The following is a 16,070-nucleotide window of genomic DNA, read 5'->3' as shown; positions in this document are numbered from 1 at the left end:
GTTTCCGACAGTTTGAACCAAGGTCCTTGAAAGAGAACAGGTCGAAGCGTTTAGAGTAAAATGACAGAAAGCCATGGGAAAATTTTGACAGTTAAAGTGAACATTGTTATGTTTAGCACTCATTTCCTTTTAGAATATTATAAAAAATAGAATCTAATTAGAATATTACATTGCTGATTGAATCCATGGATCTCATTTATCATTCGTCGCCGGGTTATAAGTAAAGGACGGTATGCATATTGTATGAGTGTGTGTCGATTGGATGTTTCATTTTACTCTCAGTGTTTCATTGAAAGTAAATAGGACTTCTTTTACCCAGTTGGAACATGTTAAACTTTTCGTTTTCCCAGCAGGATCGTTGAAAACGGTAGTGGTTTGTGGTCACGGAATGGCAAACAATCAAAAAGATTATCAACGTTTCTGAACAAAGAGTAGACTGCAATTACGCCTCCTTAATTCTCCAGAAGTGATTGACCACAAGAAATTTAACCAATATAATCTTCCTAATAGTAAATTCGTCCACTTTTCCGTATTAACTATTACCCGTTTGTTTGTAAACACTTTTTCATGAAACTGTCAAAAGCGACCTGAAAATGGCAACCTAGCAACGGGCTTTGCATCGACCTGTTCTCCTTAATAGATCTTGGTTTGACATGTCGGGAGAAAATCACGCGATTCTGCCTACTCGATCGACATATATTTAATTGGCATAAAGCTTCGTCGACTCGAAGCATTCGACGGAAAAGCAACTTATCAAAATTAACAAAATGAACGTTCGAGGGAATTTTCGCAATATGATAGGCATGTTTATTTGTGGACTATGTTTTGTTACAAAAAGTGGGTACAAAAACGTTATAAATACAGTGAACCCTCTCTTATTTGACACCTCTCCAATTTGAAAAACCTCTCTTATTTGAACATTTTGCACAGTCCCTTGATTTCCAGTACATTTTTGTTCCTCTAATTTGGAAAACCTCTGAAATCTGTGTCCCTCTTATTTGTGTATGGTGTTACCATGGTTATTGAAAGATGTATCCTCAAATTGGCAATCCTGTTCGCAGTTTCCTATAGCAACAGTTAAGGCTACATACTAAATGTTCTGTCTCTTTCTTGTTTGGATGGTCCTTTCATTCACTTTCCTCCTCTGTAATTTGAAAACCCCTCTTATTCAACAGTCCCATCCCCTTTAAAATAAGAGAGGGTTCACTGTACTTCAATCTCACTGTTAAAATATGTGATTTAAATTTGCAGCACGAAACACATTGATTGCAGGATATATAAAGCATTAAACTATCAATTATGTTTACAAAATTATTCAATTATATTTACCAATTTATTATTGTATTGAGCTGAGATAAAAGGTGGAAGTTACACTTTAATGGAAGGCAATCGTTAACATTTAAACTGAAAAAAAAGGAAATAAGAAGACCGTTTCATACACTGAATGTGTAAAAGATAAATCTATGCGACGTACCTTGTCAAAGAAGAATCAGTTTCTCAAAATTAGCACGAAATTAGAACACCACAAAAGCACAATCTATGCTTTCAGATTCAGATAGACTAATTTTGGATCTAACGATCCTTTATTAAAAATTATAAGTGCCTATAACTCGCTAGGAAACAATGTCGACTTGAACTCAAACTTAAGCAATTTACGGACCTTTTTAGATAGCTTAATATGACGCTTCCACAGTTTATGTTGATTTTTTTTATTTGGTTGATTGACAGTTAAACTTGTTATGTTTTTCGATACGTTTTTGTTAGCACTGTTCTTTAGCATTAACTATAGAAATAGGTATGTTATGTAAGCTTATGCCAGCTGGATAACTTTTGGAATAAATAATAATAATAATAAAATATGACAAGTTTTCAACTTCTTTAACCATCTAACTTTTAAAAATGCTTCTTGCTGTCATGATAATAATGCCAGTACGAGTACCAAAAATACAACACAACAACAAAAACCAACAAATCCACAAAAGATACTTTTACACATTGTGGGCTCCTCCCCTATTGAATATTTCTTATTATATTGTTTCTTACCAACAACAATTTTGCTTTTGATTAAGCTGTTGTATGTATTGCACGTTTTTCACGTATTAGCTTTCTTCCCAAGGTTCCATAAACTTTAATCAAAACAATCGAAAAACGCCACCAGTGGCAATGCAGTCATTCGTTTACTTATGCGTTCACCGATTATGGTTGATTTGAATCAGATGATGCGAGTACAAACTTGCGGGACAAGTAGCTACTCAGTGCTGACAGTTGGGGTACTATATTAATAACCATTTTCCTTTATAAAATGGCTAGCATTTTCAATATTGATTTTTTTTTTTGTTAATGGTTAATGATAAAGTGAATTTGGGCAGCTATGTAGAGCTTAAAAAGGCAATTGAAAATGCTCTTTAACAAAATATTTAAACTTGTTCCGTTCAGGATTTATTGATTTATCTATGCACAGGACGGATAAATTCAATGACTTTAATGGGCATTAAACAAATAATGGCGGGTTATACAGTCAACGATAAAATAACACATTTTCTGCATATCATCCTCCTCTTAAACCACAGCACGATTTGTCCCGGTTGAAAAGCATCTCCATACGACCGGTGGTCATTTAAACAACTCGTAAACCTCTTCGTCCATCTTTAACGATTGTTTCGTCCTGTAAGATGAACATGCTCACGTTTCAGTATTTCAACCAGTCACAGATTGTGTAGGACTTGGGATCAACCTATGTACCTTTTAAGGACCATGCATTCTCCTTTTAATGGTAGGACAATTTATGTCACCTGTCAATCGAAATCATTGATCCTGTTTGTTCGACATCGCAAAAAGTCTTACATTGAAACGGGAACGACCCGAGTCAGTTTATGAGTACCAGTCAAATGTCTTGCTCCCTAGTTCAATGATGATTCACTGCAAAGCCTCGTTCAAAGTCAAAGGTGTGCCATGAAAAATCCTTATGGCTGTCGAAATTTAACAACCACTTGGAATCGTACCCTTCACAGCGTCATCCCTTGTGTTTCGAGGAAGAATAGAAGAGAATAAACTAGTATTTCCTAAGAGTGACAGTGTTGGCTAACGGAAGGTTGTCGACTCTTAAAAGACTACTAAAATGTAATTGAAGAACTGTCGAATGATACTTGAAAAAATTAATCAATTTCTATGCCATTAGTGTGAACGGTATGTAGTGCATGTAGTGCAATAACGGTTTGTTTGCTATTTTTTAAGCTGTTGGATATTTCCTGCATTTTAAAAAGGCACAAATAAATGATAAATGATAAACAATATAACTGTAACGAAGTAAAAAGAATACTTTTAACTTGCTTTTAACTGAAGCAGGTTCTTTGCATGCATCTGAGAGACAGTTCTTCTGAGTTCGCTTTCAGACTGTCCTTAGAATTGAACCTTCGTGTTTGACCGTTCGCAAGGGTTTCGCCTGTTCTTTTAACTGTCGAATAATCAGAAAATCAGAAAAGCTCCACCGGCTGGCAATACGGACTCTCGTCGCATCATCTGGGTGACATCAAGAGCAGATCCGTAGGGTTTTGATGGCTAATGGGCCGAAATCAAACTGATTGTTGCAGCAAAATGGTTCATCGCCAAATACTAACCAACGAAGGGAAGCGGGAAAAAAAGTTTAAAATGATCTCAACACTTCTACTATTGGCTCAACAACCGTTGTCGGTCTAGGCCTGCCTGTATCACTACTTGTCCGCACCACTTTCTTATAAGTTTCTTTCATTGCTGTTACAGATTTTTTGTAATTGTCGCTCGCGTATTTAGGGTTTCGCCAATCACTTCAAAAATTAGTCTTTATTTTCTCGTATTTAATTTGCAACTAAGCGCTGTTATCAATGGCACATTGTTTCTGACCAACTGATCTACTTGACCCTATTTGACCACGCTTAGCGAACTTGGTCGAACTTTTCTCTTATTGGCCCTATTTTGCAGTATAGCCAGTTGTCTCATATTGGGGATATCTGTGTGTCCTTATCTACCTTACAACGCCATCTAGGGTTTCTTTTATAAATAATTTGAGCTGTCCTTGACAGTTAATTGTTTTGTAAATAATACGGCTGATAATCTGCAAGAGGTGCACATCATGTCAACAGTTACGATTTTATCAGTTGCTCACTTTATAAATGAATAAGTTTAAAGCATACATTACATATTGTTTAATATTTTTTATGTGCAATAATCACACAGTTGCAATTCAAACAAAGCTTAAAAATAGTTTGTTGAATATGTGAAACTATTCTACTACAAACGCTTATCTTAGGTAACCCATTATACAGTGCATTATTAACACTTTGACCGCCAGCTTGACGTCACAGTATTTGAGTGAGCACGTAGCGCATGGCAAGAAAGCGATGAGAGCGACAGTTTCTCGTGCCATTGTTATCACTCTTTTGTTTCATTGCGATAAGCGGCGTAGCACATGTCGTTCTCGTTCTCTCTTCCCTACCTCATTCGTTCTCAAGAGAATCACTGAGCGTCAGATACAAAGCTGAGCGGTGAGCAAAACCGTCATGCGATTTCATATGACGCGGCGCTTAAAGTGTTAATTTAAAAATATATTTTTGTTTTTGTTTTTAGCTCAAATTGATCTTTTTTCTCTTTTAACACTTTCTAATAAAGAAATAAATTAGAAATGTTTTACAACGCACATGCAATTTTGCGAGAAAATATTCCGCCAAGTTTAATCGGATTTTTAAACACCGTATGGATAAAATCACACTAATCTTGTTGAATTAAATATGCTTGAAAGAAGCAACTAGCATCGAATCAGCTGTCTATAATAAATACAAAGAGTGTTAAGTTGTTTCCGTAGGATTGACATTATACTGTATGGTGCTCTTCCGGAGTGTCCAATTCTCCGGTAGTGCATTTTAATTGTCTATAAGAATAGCGCTATTCCACGGTAAGATGAACGGTGTTCAATAAATTATTACGGAAGGCTAAACGTGTCGTGCACCATAAGATTTTAGTTTTACAAAGAAGATCACAGGTAAACATTCAAGTGAGTTCATTTAAGATGCATACGCAACGGAGCAGCTTAGCACCCAACACATAGCAATTCATTGATTACCACAATCCAGTCCAAATAACGCACCAGTACTGATAACATTCATATGGCAGAAGAGAAGTAATTCTTTCATTGAGCTCTTTAAATTTTGGCGATTAGCTTCTCACTTCTTCACAAATCTCTATCCTTTTCTGGCTTCATGGCGCAGGTGTTGTACCGTTATCTCTGTGACTGAAAGAGTATGGCTTGCTCTGTTATCAATCATATAGACAGAATGTGTATGTGTATCCAAACAAGAAACCAGCAAAAGAGAAGAGAACGACGTTCTATACCGGATCGAAAAGAACGCTGAGAGAAACAGGTTCAGATTTCACCTGCTTCCTTTGTTCGTACCAAACCGGCCCATCGTATGAAACAGAGCAGATGATCGAGCGTTTCAGACCGGATCGAAAAGAACGCTGAGAGAAACAGGTTCAAAATGATCCTGGATGCTTTGTTTACAGCAAATCGGCCCATCAAATCAAAGAGAGTAGAACGTCGAGCGTTCTAGGCCGGATCGCAAAGAGCACTAAGAGCAACCGTTCCAACACAGATCGCAAAGAACGCAGAGAGAAAACGGTTTACATCGGATCGATAAGAACGTTGATAGCAGCCAGTTCAGGTCTGCTTACAAAAAACGGTAAAACAGGTTTAGTTTGAACCTGATCGGGTTAAAAATAAGGATCACGGTTCGGGTGCTTGCATGTTGGAACGGATCGCACCTGGCAGGTTCGGAACGTAACGCGCATCAATAGTAGGTTTCCTAGACAAGGGAAGCGTTATTTATATGCTTTAGCTTAGGTGGTATTGCACTAAAATGCGTCTCATACGATATATTAACAGTAGTTAAGTTATTTATGATAGTGTGAAATGTTCTCTAGCCTTTTACAAAGGATTTAAAAATGAAATGGGGCCATTCCGTTTCTTAATGACTGAAAAATCCATTATTTTGTGAAAGGTATCCACATTTTTTCAAAATCCTTATGATTTCATAACGATACTCATATTCTTGTTAACGTTCTAAATGACCACATGACAACGCAATTATTAGTTTTTAACATAACTGTTATCAAATGATATTGTTTTATTCAAATTCATTGGCTTTTAACCATATTTACGTATTTTTAAGTGTTTATTTTAAGTGTTTTTTACGATAATGCCATTATAGGTACACCAAACAGGCATGTTCCTATAGTGGCCCTAGTTCTAAAATCAATAAAAACAGGTAATTTTAGATTTTTTTAACGACATTTGTGACATGTCGTACTGTTTTCATTAAAATAAGCAACAAAAATTAGTTTTCTGTAAGTAATTTATGAAACAAAGGCCAAAATTCGCTTATCTGGCTGAGTGAAAAATCGACTTCAAATCAAGCAAACTCTTCTAAGTATGGGTTGACGACAGGTGCTATTCAGTACTTCAGTCAATTTTTTCATCAACCAAAATCATACATTTTTACGATCAAATTACGAAATATATCATTATTATGGCAGTAATCCATGCTATTCATACGAAAACAGCTTCAAAACTAAGTTATATTGATATTATACACTGTTTTGAGGCATCTTTGTTTACCACCACTATAGGAACACAATACGACGACTATAGGAACCATACCACCATTATAGGTACAACGAAGCAATCACAAAAATATGTATTTTTTCGTAAATTGGATGTGTTTCATGGTAAAAATGGTTGTGATTGTGAAGATAAAGCATATTCCAACTGTTATGTGTTGAAATATTTAAAAATTGTCGTTTCTGACACTTTAAATCCATTAAAATACATCTGTACCACCACAAATTGCACCACTATTGGTACATTTATCCTATCTTTAGTTTAAGTAAGTCTTTTTAGGCCGCCCACAAGGACAGAGGAGTCGTGGTAGGCCCAAATTGAGGTTGCAAGATGGCGTGGAGGCTTTCACCATTAAGGCCGAGATAACGGACTGGCAGACGAAGGCGCGAGACCTTGAGCGATTTCAAACACTCCTGAGGTAGGCCAAGACCGCAAAGCGGTTGTAGCGTCAAATAAGTAAGTAAGTAAGTTTGTTGGAAACTGTTATAAGGTTCCAACGGACTGTCAGCCAAGGCGATGTTTTGTGAGCGCGAAAAGAGATAAAAAGGCAAGGAAATCACATAAACGGGGACAATAACAAGAAAATATCCAAAAGTGAATAAGCGATAGCAAGAATAAAAGTAAACTATTTTTTGGTGCACCTGTAGTGCCAACCTAAGAAATTCATTTTATTCAATTTTTCCGAGTTAGAACGGCAGTTTCTAACAAAGTTTATCTTTCGCTTTTTGCTGTTGAGTGCCTTTATTATTTCTTTGCATTTTGACAATAGCTTCTTTTGAAGTTTGTATATTCATTAGTGTTTTGTTTTGCGATAGAACAAAATTGTGCAGATAGTAAGTAATTATTTTTGTTTGTTTACACTTTAAGTGCCGTGTCATATAAATTCGCATGACAGTTTTGCTCACCGTTCAGCTTTGCATCTAACGCTCAGTGATTCTCTTGAGAACGAATGAGGTAGGAAAGAGAGAACGAGAACGACATGTGCTACGCCGCCCATCGCAATGAAACAAAATAGTCATACTAATGGTATGATAAACTGTCGCTCTCATCGCTCTCTTGCCATGCGCTACGTGCTCACTCAAATACTGTGACGTCAGGCCGGCGGACAAAATGTTAATTAGAATCATAATCGCCCATCATGAGGATCAATATAATTGTGTCTTTAACTCTTGTTAATTAGTTTTAAAATAGATCAGTTTAAAGCTATACAAGGTTTTTTTTTAAATCGCCTTTTTTCCCTTCAGTTTTACTTTTTCCTATCATTAAGCTTGTAGACATGTTAAAGCCGTATCAATTAATCATTCTGTGATATTCTTTAACCATTGTGCTAAAATTATCGCTTTTACCAAATACGATCCTGTGTTTGTTTTCTACTATTATAAATCTAAGTCGCACTGCTCTGACACGAGCAGAAAGGCATACATTCTAAAAAAAAAACTAGGTTAATGTATGTTACCTTGTATCCTGTAATGTATGTTAATTCCTGTAGATTCCAGAACAAATCCCCGACACATCTAAGCGTAGGAAATAGGAACAGTTAGTCAAGTTTAGATTCAGTACTCAACCGAGAAAAACCTGTCGAGCAAATAAATGAAAACAACATTTTATGTTTATGACATTATATACTGTCCAACGCATTATTATGAACTGGATCATGGGAACGCTTAGTTATAGGTCCTTTGGTTTGTAAGTGATGTATGTAAGCTACGGATTCTATATATTTTTTGGAGAAATAAATGAGAAATTAATAAATCAATATAATCACTTGACAGCTCGTAATGTAATGCAAATCCGTTGTTCAAATATCTCATTGCCAATTAATACAAATAAAAAAAATTGAACGTCTAAGATACTTTATTTTACCATTTCATTCACCTCTTTCCAGTAACTGAACAAGCATTAGGCTGTTGATGTTGTTTTTAGTTGTCGCCGGATCGCTCTTTCTGTTAGTATATATTGATTTCCCACTACCGACGTCACTACGGTACCAAGAAACAAACTCGAAATTGTAAAGGCTCGCCCTACCCCAACAAAAAAATGCATTGGCAGCGTGGCAGGAATACAGGCCATAAAGTGCATCAACCAACATTCTAAACAGGGGAAATGTAACATTCTCCTGCGGCATTGAAAATGGCCGAACATTTGCCGAACAATTGCGAAGTGAAAATGAACACTCGCGAATGACGTGCAAAAAGCTCTCAAAGCATCCCTGTTCGGAGTTTTTATTCGGGTCTGTTCATTCCCACGATTGAACGTTGCGTTACGTCTAACAATAAAACACAATGAAATAAACTTCGTGATTCGGATTGTGCCCCGGTAATCGTTACTACCCGTTAGTTTATCTTTGACCGTAGTTGAGACTGGATCTAGGGTGGACACGTTGTCTAAAGGTGAACGCTTTCAGTCTGTTATCTGAGTCGTAAAAACAAAAGAGCATTCATTGCGGCATTTTTCAACGTTCTCACTGATAGCGATAAGGTGCAACTCTATACCGTGAGTGTGTGAATGCATTTAAGTTGTTTACATTTGAAACGTGAGATGAAGTTTTTATTTGCATAATTTTGTGAGCTATGAAAAGTAGTTTTTGAATAGGTTGATATCTGATAAGGGAAATGGAGTAAAGATACTAACAGTTTCTGTTTCTTATCAATTGACATGATATGTCTTTAAACCTTGCACCATAACATGCGTATGCAAGACAGTAAAATCATACCATCAAGCGCAGGAGAACAAACTAACAACTTCGCTTGGCACATTTTGCATTTTGCTTGGCATGCGTGTATATGAGTGTGTCTCAGTATGTGTTTGTATGTATTAAGCAAAAGTCGAAGAAGTATGTACTACCGCTTCATTTATCTCTAACGTGCACAGTGAAGAAAGAAAAAACAAAAAAGAATTCAATGTTTCCCAGAACTGGAAAGAGATCACAAGCCTTCGTGACACATATACAAAGAGTTAACACACATGTACTAAAGGCACCAAAAGCCTTGGGCTGGACTACAACAAGTGGAGTACATGTGGAGTACAACACTTCACAACAAGTATTTCTGCAAGTAACGAAACGTGTGTTGGATTACTGCAGCAAAAATAATCCACAACCGTCAAGGTGTGCTGGCAACGTTCAGTGATGAGTGAATTTTTGCAGTGACAAAAACAGTGGAACATAGTTTTACCTTCTCCTTATTTATGGTTTTGTATGTAAATTATAGTGTATGTGTGCTTCATTTTCATCTACCACGTCAGTTTTTTTTATGGCAGTATTCGGAATTAAAATTTGAGGAAAGTCAGCTGTGATCCGTGATAGTGTGAATGTATATTATAAACCTCACATATCATCAGTTTGTTACCGCGTATGTGCGATAAGGAAAGAAATTACCTCCTAAGCAAGGATCCTCAACCACTGGATGCGCTCCCAACATACACAGTCTACACGACGCCCGTGGACAACCATCCTATGCCACTATTGGGTGGGGTAAAAGATCGATTTATCATTGAGACGACACACCGGAACGTGGCATCATGGGAACGCGACAGTCAGGCGCGACAAAAAGCTTCTACGATCTACGCATTCAAAGAGTGGTGTGTTGTGCGGCATGATAAACAAGAAACCGCAAAATCAATAAAATAATTGCACCGCGGTGTATTGACGTCAACGTTCAAGGTTTGTGTTAATTTGTTGGGTGGGAGCGAAAGTGAAAACTGTATGTGCAAATAGTACATGCACAATAGTGATTTGAGTGGGTATGTGTAGTGGTGTTGCGCTCGTCATAATACTGTATTGATGGGAAAGGGAGAAACCAGAGAAAGATATTCAATTATAACTGCATTACTGAGTCGAAACAGGAAAACTAAAATCGCTTGGTGCCTCGGAATTTGTGTGATAAGGATAATCCACATGAAAATCTTTGCTCGCAATGAATAAGTTTTGGTCCTATCCGAAAGCGTGGGTGTGTCTGGGAGAAGAAATAAACCGTTCGTTGTCTACCACCAGAGTAACGAGACGAAATACCATGTTGAGGTTAAGCAAGCAGAAAGGTACGAGCAAAAAGCGTGTGTTTCTGTGCTGCAAAGTTCTCCATACTAATATGCAGTTTATGTAGAGTGTGCATTTGCTTGTGGAATGTGTGGAATGATGTAATTTTCCTTCCAATTTTTCAGATTTCCATTGAAAGTGAAGTGTAATTGAATTTGGTAAGTTTTCTTGGCCTTTATCTCTAACAAATTATTACACGCTGTTCTGAAAAAGGTGCAACAGGGTGTTACTAGTGCAGAATAGTGTCGTTTGAAAGTGGCAGTAAATCTAAAAAGGGAATAAAAATATAAAAAAGGCTTTTTAAGCGAGTGTGGCAAAGGCTAAGAGCAAGAGGAACAAATCCTCTGTGCAGTGTGAGTGTAGTGCGTTGCGTAAACCATGCGCATTGAGTGCGAGTTGTGGTTTTGACTAGTGATACTGCAACTGATCGGCATAATCGTGGATCCGCTACAAATATTCTGGGTACTGACGAACAGTACTTATTTAGGTAAGAACAAGAAGCACGCGCAGAATGACCAGAAAATCCGATTGATCTTTAGTTCTGCCGGTTTTTGAATTGCCTAATGACTCACACCCTAAAACTACTGATTATTAATTTTTTACCAAAAACAAAGAACTTTCCATGATTCTGACTGAGAAACCATAACATCATTTTTCCGTTCATTGTTAACATCAAACATCAAATTAGCTTATTAGACGAAGGAAAATGCTGGTACCTTTGAGTGGAATCATTCTGTAAAACTCAGAATTTGATTCAAATATATTGGCCATTTGTGTGAGCTCGTGAGTTATACAAACACGGACGGATTAAAAGGAACTCGCCACAGCTCACATCAAAATTTGCTTCTTAATCCTTCACTGGTTTATAGACCTTCATACATTTTTCATGGACAGTTTAGAACGGCTGATGGTCGTGTGACTACTTAAAGCTAAATAAACTACTTTAAGGATATATTTTTCTCGTCATATGGAACTTCAGTTGGCTTGAAACTAAATAAATTTGTTTTCAATTGATAATTTGTTGCGTTTGTTTTTTTTGCCGTTGGTCTTGTGCATCGATAAATATTTATCCTCATCGGGCAAAGACAATGCCTATAAGAAATATAATTAAAACTGCCAAAATAATCTGGCCACGGCTCACGTGTTCTCACGCGCCATAACAAACACCATCGTTTGATTTAATAGTAGTAGACACTCTCCGCCTTTAGCCGAAATCGTCACATATTCTGCAGTTCTTAAACGAACCGTAAAACAATGTTCCGATTGAATGGCAACACTCTCCCAACGAGCTCAATAGACTTGAAAAGGATGAGCTGTTCTGTAGCATGAAAATCAAGCATGTGTTTCGATGGTCCATCCTACCGTTCAGTTATCTTGATCGTCTAGTTCCATTTCAAGTATTACTACCATTCGCCATTCGACGACGGGCTTATGGTATGAATCTTTTTTTGTAATCTTCACTACAAGATGAGAATTGTACAGTTCAATGGTGAACAAATGCGTTGTTTTTTGTGTGTGTGCTCTGTTCGATCTGGATGATTGTTTTTCGTACGAATTTGTAAATCCACCATCCGTCACTTGATTGTCTCAATGCTCATGGCACACCCATATGCAAGATCAATTTAATCGCTCGGGGCTTATTGCTGTAGTGATAGGGAGGTACAAAAGGGATTGTACATTGTTTTGAAGAAAAAACCATTCAGTTGTCGCTTACAGCAACGAACTCCCCAGAAAAATGAAAGCCCGTTAGCCCGATGAAAGCTCACATGCCTCTTTCTGCGATGGACCACCATCGCCGGCACGCATCCATTCGCAGCCTCATCCAACCCATGCCAATTGGTGGCGTGCATAAGGGCAAGGAAGTTTTCACGATTCTTTTGCGACACATCGTCTGGACAGGACGGTAAAGGGTTAGAATCTTCCATCGATTCCATCTTCCTCGCACAATCAGACGACAGTCGAAAGTTTTCTTCTTGGAAAGTGGATGTTTTCGACTTTTTTGTTGCTTCAATACTTCGTAGGGGTTGTCGGTGGTTTCCGATGCGGACATGGATCGCTTGAATTGTAACACTTTCTTCGAGTGGTTTTTTCCAGTGCGTACTTTTGTGTGCAAGTGAGGAAATAAATGTTTGGAGCTCTTTTCCCAGTATGCTGTGACACATTTGTGACGTTTCATGGTTTATTCATGACGTGTGTGCGCAACCGCTATCAAACCAGACGGAGAAGAGAATTTCAACAAAACATTTCAAAATTTTGGAAGGTTCAAACATAAAACCTGTAAAAAAGTGTGAAAAACCGTAAAGGTTATCGATTTCGAGGCATTACATTTCCATTCGCAATAATTGATCGAACGGGTAGTACTGCTGTGCAAGACAAAGACTAATAAAAAAAATTAAAATGCAACCATATCGTGTCAAAACGTGAAGTTGCCATAGAACTACTCACTTCATCAACTTTACGCTCGATACCAGACACTGCAAGCTCATCGCTAAATCCTGCAGCAAGGAATGATATAATTCGTTGTTGTTAGTAGTGTTTTTTTTTCTTTTTTGTTTTGAGTTGTTCATGCAAAAGAGGAGCTGGAAATAAATTCCACTTTCATCAAGTAGGAAGGTAATGCGTCTGAACATAGATGACGCGTAACACATCCTGGAGCGAGCCACATCCTCGTCACAAGACGGATCAATTTTACCCGGATAGAAAACATTATTAACGCAGATTACCAGCACCAGTAGCTAAAGGCTTATCGAGACTTTGTTTGTCACCGTTTCGGTCCCAATTATCGTGGTAAAAGAGAAACCAAATGTATACACATCTTAACACCGTACGGTACAGTTCCCGAGATTTTACCGGATATATTTATAGCCCCGAAAGAATAATTAATCATCTTATAACGGTCACTCACGCACGCAGCAAAAGCCTGAAAAGGGGAAAGAATGGCAAATTGATAAAAAAATGCCACAACCAGACTTCTGCATCCGCATGTTTATAATGGGTTGCAGCGTGTTGTTGTCGCTGCTGCGTGTTGGTATCACGAGGATGAAGTGGAACCAGCGATGAAACACAGAACCAGCTTCCGGTTTGCAGAGTTAATGTTGAATGTATCGCAACCAAGGCAACTATGTTTTAAGTGCCATAAAAGCAGAAGAAAATCAACGGATTTGGTTAGAACCAGGAATGTTTTCCACTTAGTGGTGTGAATTCTTTTATCTTGTTAAACGCATTTACAATAATAAACCGTAATGCTTCCGGGCGAAAAGCGTGAAAAATCACTTGTTTCAATGGACATATGGACATGGAAGGTTTTGAAAAGAAGTGTTTAAAACGAAAGATGAGGACTGAATGATTCAGGCTAAAGTTTACTATTTGTCATCTTGTTGTTACCCAGAAGAGTAAAACAATGGATTTGATTAATTTACAAACGCCGGGTCCTTTCGTGTTAAATTTATTTTATAAACCGAAAGTAAAGTACTTCAAGATACATGTTAAGTTATCGTTCTTAAACACTTTGACCGCTGGCCTGGCGTCACAGTTTTTCAGGTGAGTATGTCAAGAGAATTAATGAGCGCCAGAGATAAAGCTGAACGATGGGCAGAACCACCATGCGAATTTATATGAAAGCGGCGCTTAAAGTGTTAATAAGTCTTAATAGCTTGATGAAATTTTCTGAAATAAACACACAAATATGCTTGTCAAGTATAAGCATTGTATCAGCTGAAGTAAACAAGCGAAATCACCCATTCTCCCATCCATCGTTATTCACCGGGAAGTTGCCCCCTGTTTTCGATACAAAGCCAATAAGCATTAACATGCGAGCGAAGTTGCCAACTCATGGTGAAAGCATCACAGCCACGATGGAGACGCCTGGTCGCTCAAGGCGTTCTGAGTAACGGGTCGATCGAAAGTAGCAACTATCCGGGCAATTGGCGGTTGCTTACATCATACTCTTTTTTCCTTAACAAAAATGAATGTTAAAAAAGAAAAATATAAAAAATGTTAATCATATGTAGCATATGAATTCATTCAAAGAGGAAGCGGAGGTTGCGCTACATTTTTGCGTTTGCTTCGACCTCAATTTTCTGTGTGGTTGATTGCCAGGGGAGCTGCTTATTTTTGCACTTGAGTACGTGTCATATTTTACCACAATACTTTGAGTCCACATTCCAAAATTCAACTTCACGTAGCCAGTACAGAAAAAATCAGCCCTCGTCGTGCACGCTGTCAGGAAACCATTAGGCTTACCGTATGTTCCGTTTCTACAAATACCCTTAATGTGTATTGGGGTTATTTGGTTCCTGGTAGGGTAGTGGGATAACTCTGCCCATCCGATGCCATCGTCAAGCAAGCAAGTGCGGATCGGTGTTTTAGGGGCACAAAAGTTTCGCAAGGTCATGGCGTAAATTTTTCACCTCAACTAAGTGAAAACATCGTATACATCGCAGGGAGAGAGAGTTTTACATTTTTTTTTGTCTTGAGCAACGCTTTCTTTCTTCTTAATCTTTGAGAAGGTGTGAACCAAAGGCAAAGCAATGTTCATAACTGCTCTTGAGCATCGTATTACACCATCGAAGTCGTAAGGAAAGGGAAACTTTCGAGACAAAGTGTAGTAAAAAGATCACCAAAAAATTACCATCGCTAGAAATGAGCTTGGTTAAATAAAGGAATAGGTTGTAATTAAAACAATTATCTCAACCCGCAAAGCTTTGACTTGGAACATCTATCATCCTGAGTTGTTCAAGCTGCGGAAATCTCCAATTGCTTCTCTCGAATGACTTCGAAGCTGCCGAAAGTGAGTTCTAACTGGAATATCTCAGCACAATTATATACCAATATTCATGGCTGTTGTGCTTGATGTTTCGTAAACTTTCGTAAACTATGCTCACATCGTGATAGCGTACAAAATGAACCACGGAATTGGTACGGTTTCATTCACAAGGAGACATAAAAACTCATAAACATTCCGTCAATAAGCAAACAGATTAAAATAATTTAATTTGCGAATAATTGGTTTTTCTTGATTGCTTTTCTTGTCTTTTCTCGCGTTGCACGAGAAAAGCAATGGTGGCATCGGCCTACCGGCATACGTAGCCGGATCACAAGGACGGACTAGGCCTATTTGCCGGTGTTGATTGCAACCTTCCCCACAGCTACATTTTTGGTGCAAAGAGATGTAGCGTAAAACTTTCCTAATGAAATTGAGCGTGATAGCGTTGGCTGTGGTAAGCGCCGAGTATGCGGGCGAACATCAGGCGCGCCAAAGAAGCTTGGGTGGGCTGTGGCGATCGCTGGATTATATTACACAACATGCCGGCAACTAGGGCTCGGCTTTGGGTACCTGTTGAATGATGTGTAGTATGTTTTATGTGCCTTCAGTGGGAGCTTTGGTCT

At 38.0% G+C, this 16,070-nt stretch overlaps 2 protein-coding genes across 2 annotated transcripts in view; one reads left to right on the top strand and one right to left on the bottom strand.

Annotated features, from left to right (window-relative positions):
* Window positions 1–16,070, bottom strand: part of LOC120899783 (neural-cadherin-like) — a gene marked incomplete at its 5' end in the record, with an annotated part of 638,244 nt that overhangs the window by 144,127 nt on the left and 478,047 nt on the right. The window lies entirely within an intron of this gene.
* LOC120904947 (neural-cadherin-like) overlaps window positions 10,660–16,070 on the top strand; it is a 134,591-nt gene continuing 129,180 nt past the window's right edge. The window contains 2 exon segments of the mRNA XM_040315480.1: window positions 10,660–10,684; window positions 11,095–11,169. Coding sequence (XP_040171414.1) covers window positions 10,660–10,684; window positions 11,095–11,169 — 100 coding nt within the window.

The sequence above is a fragment of the Anopheles arabiensis genome, chromosome 3, assembly GCF_016920715.1.
Source record: "Anopheles arabiensis isolate DONGOLA chromosome 3, AaraD3, whole genome shotgun sequence".
NCBI classification, from domain to species: Eukaryota; Metazoa; Arthropoda; class Insecta; order Diptera; family Culicidae; genus Anopheles; species Anopheles arabiensis.
This window is presented reverse-complemented; position numbering and strand designations above follow the sequence as displayed.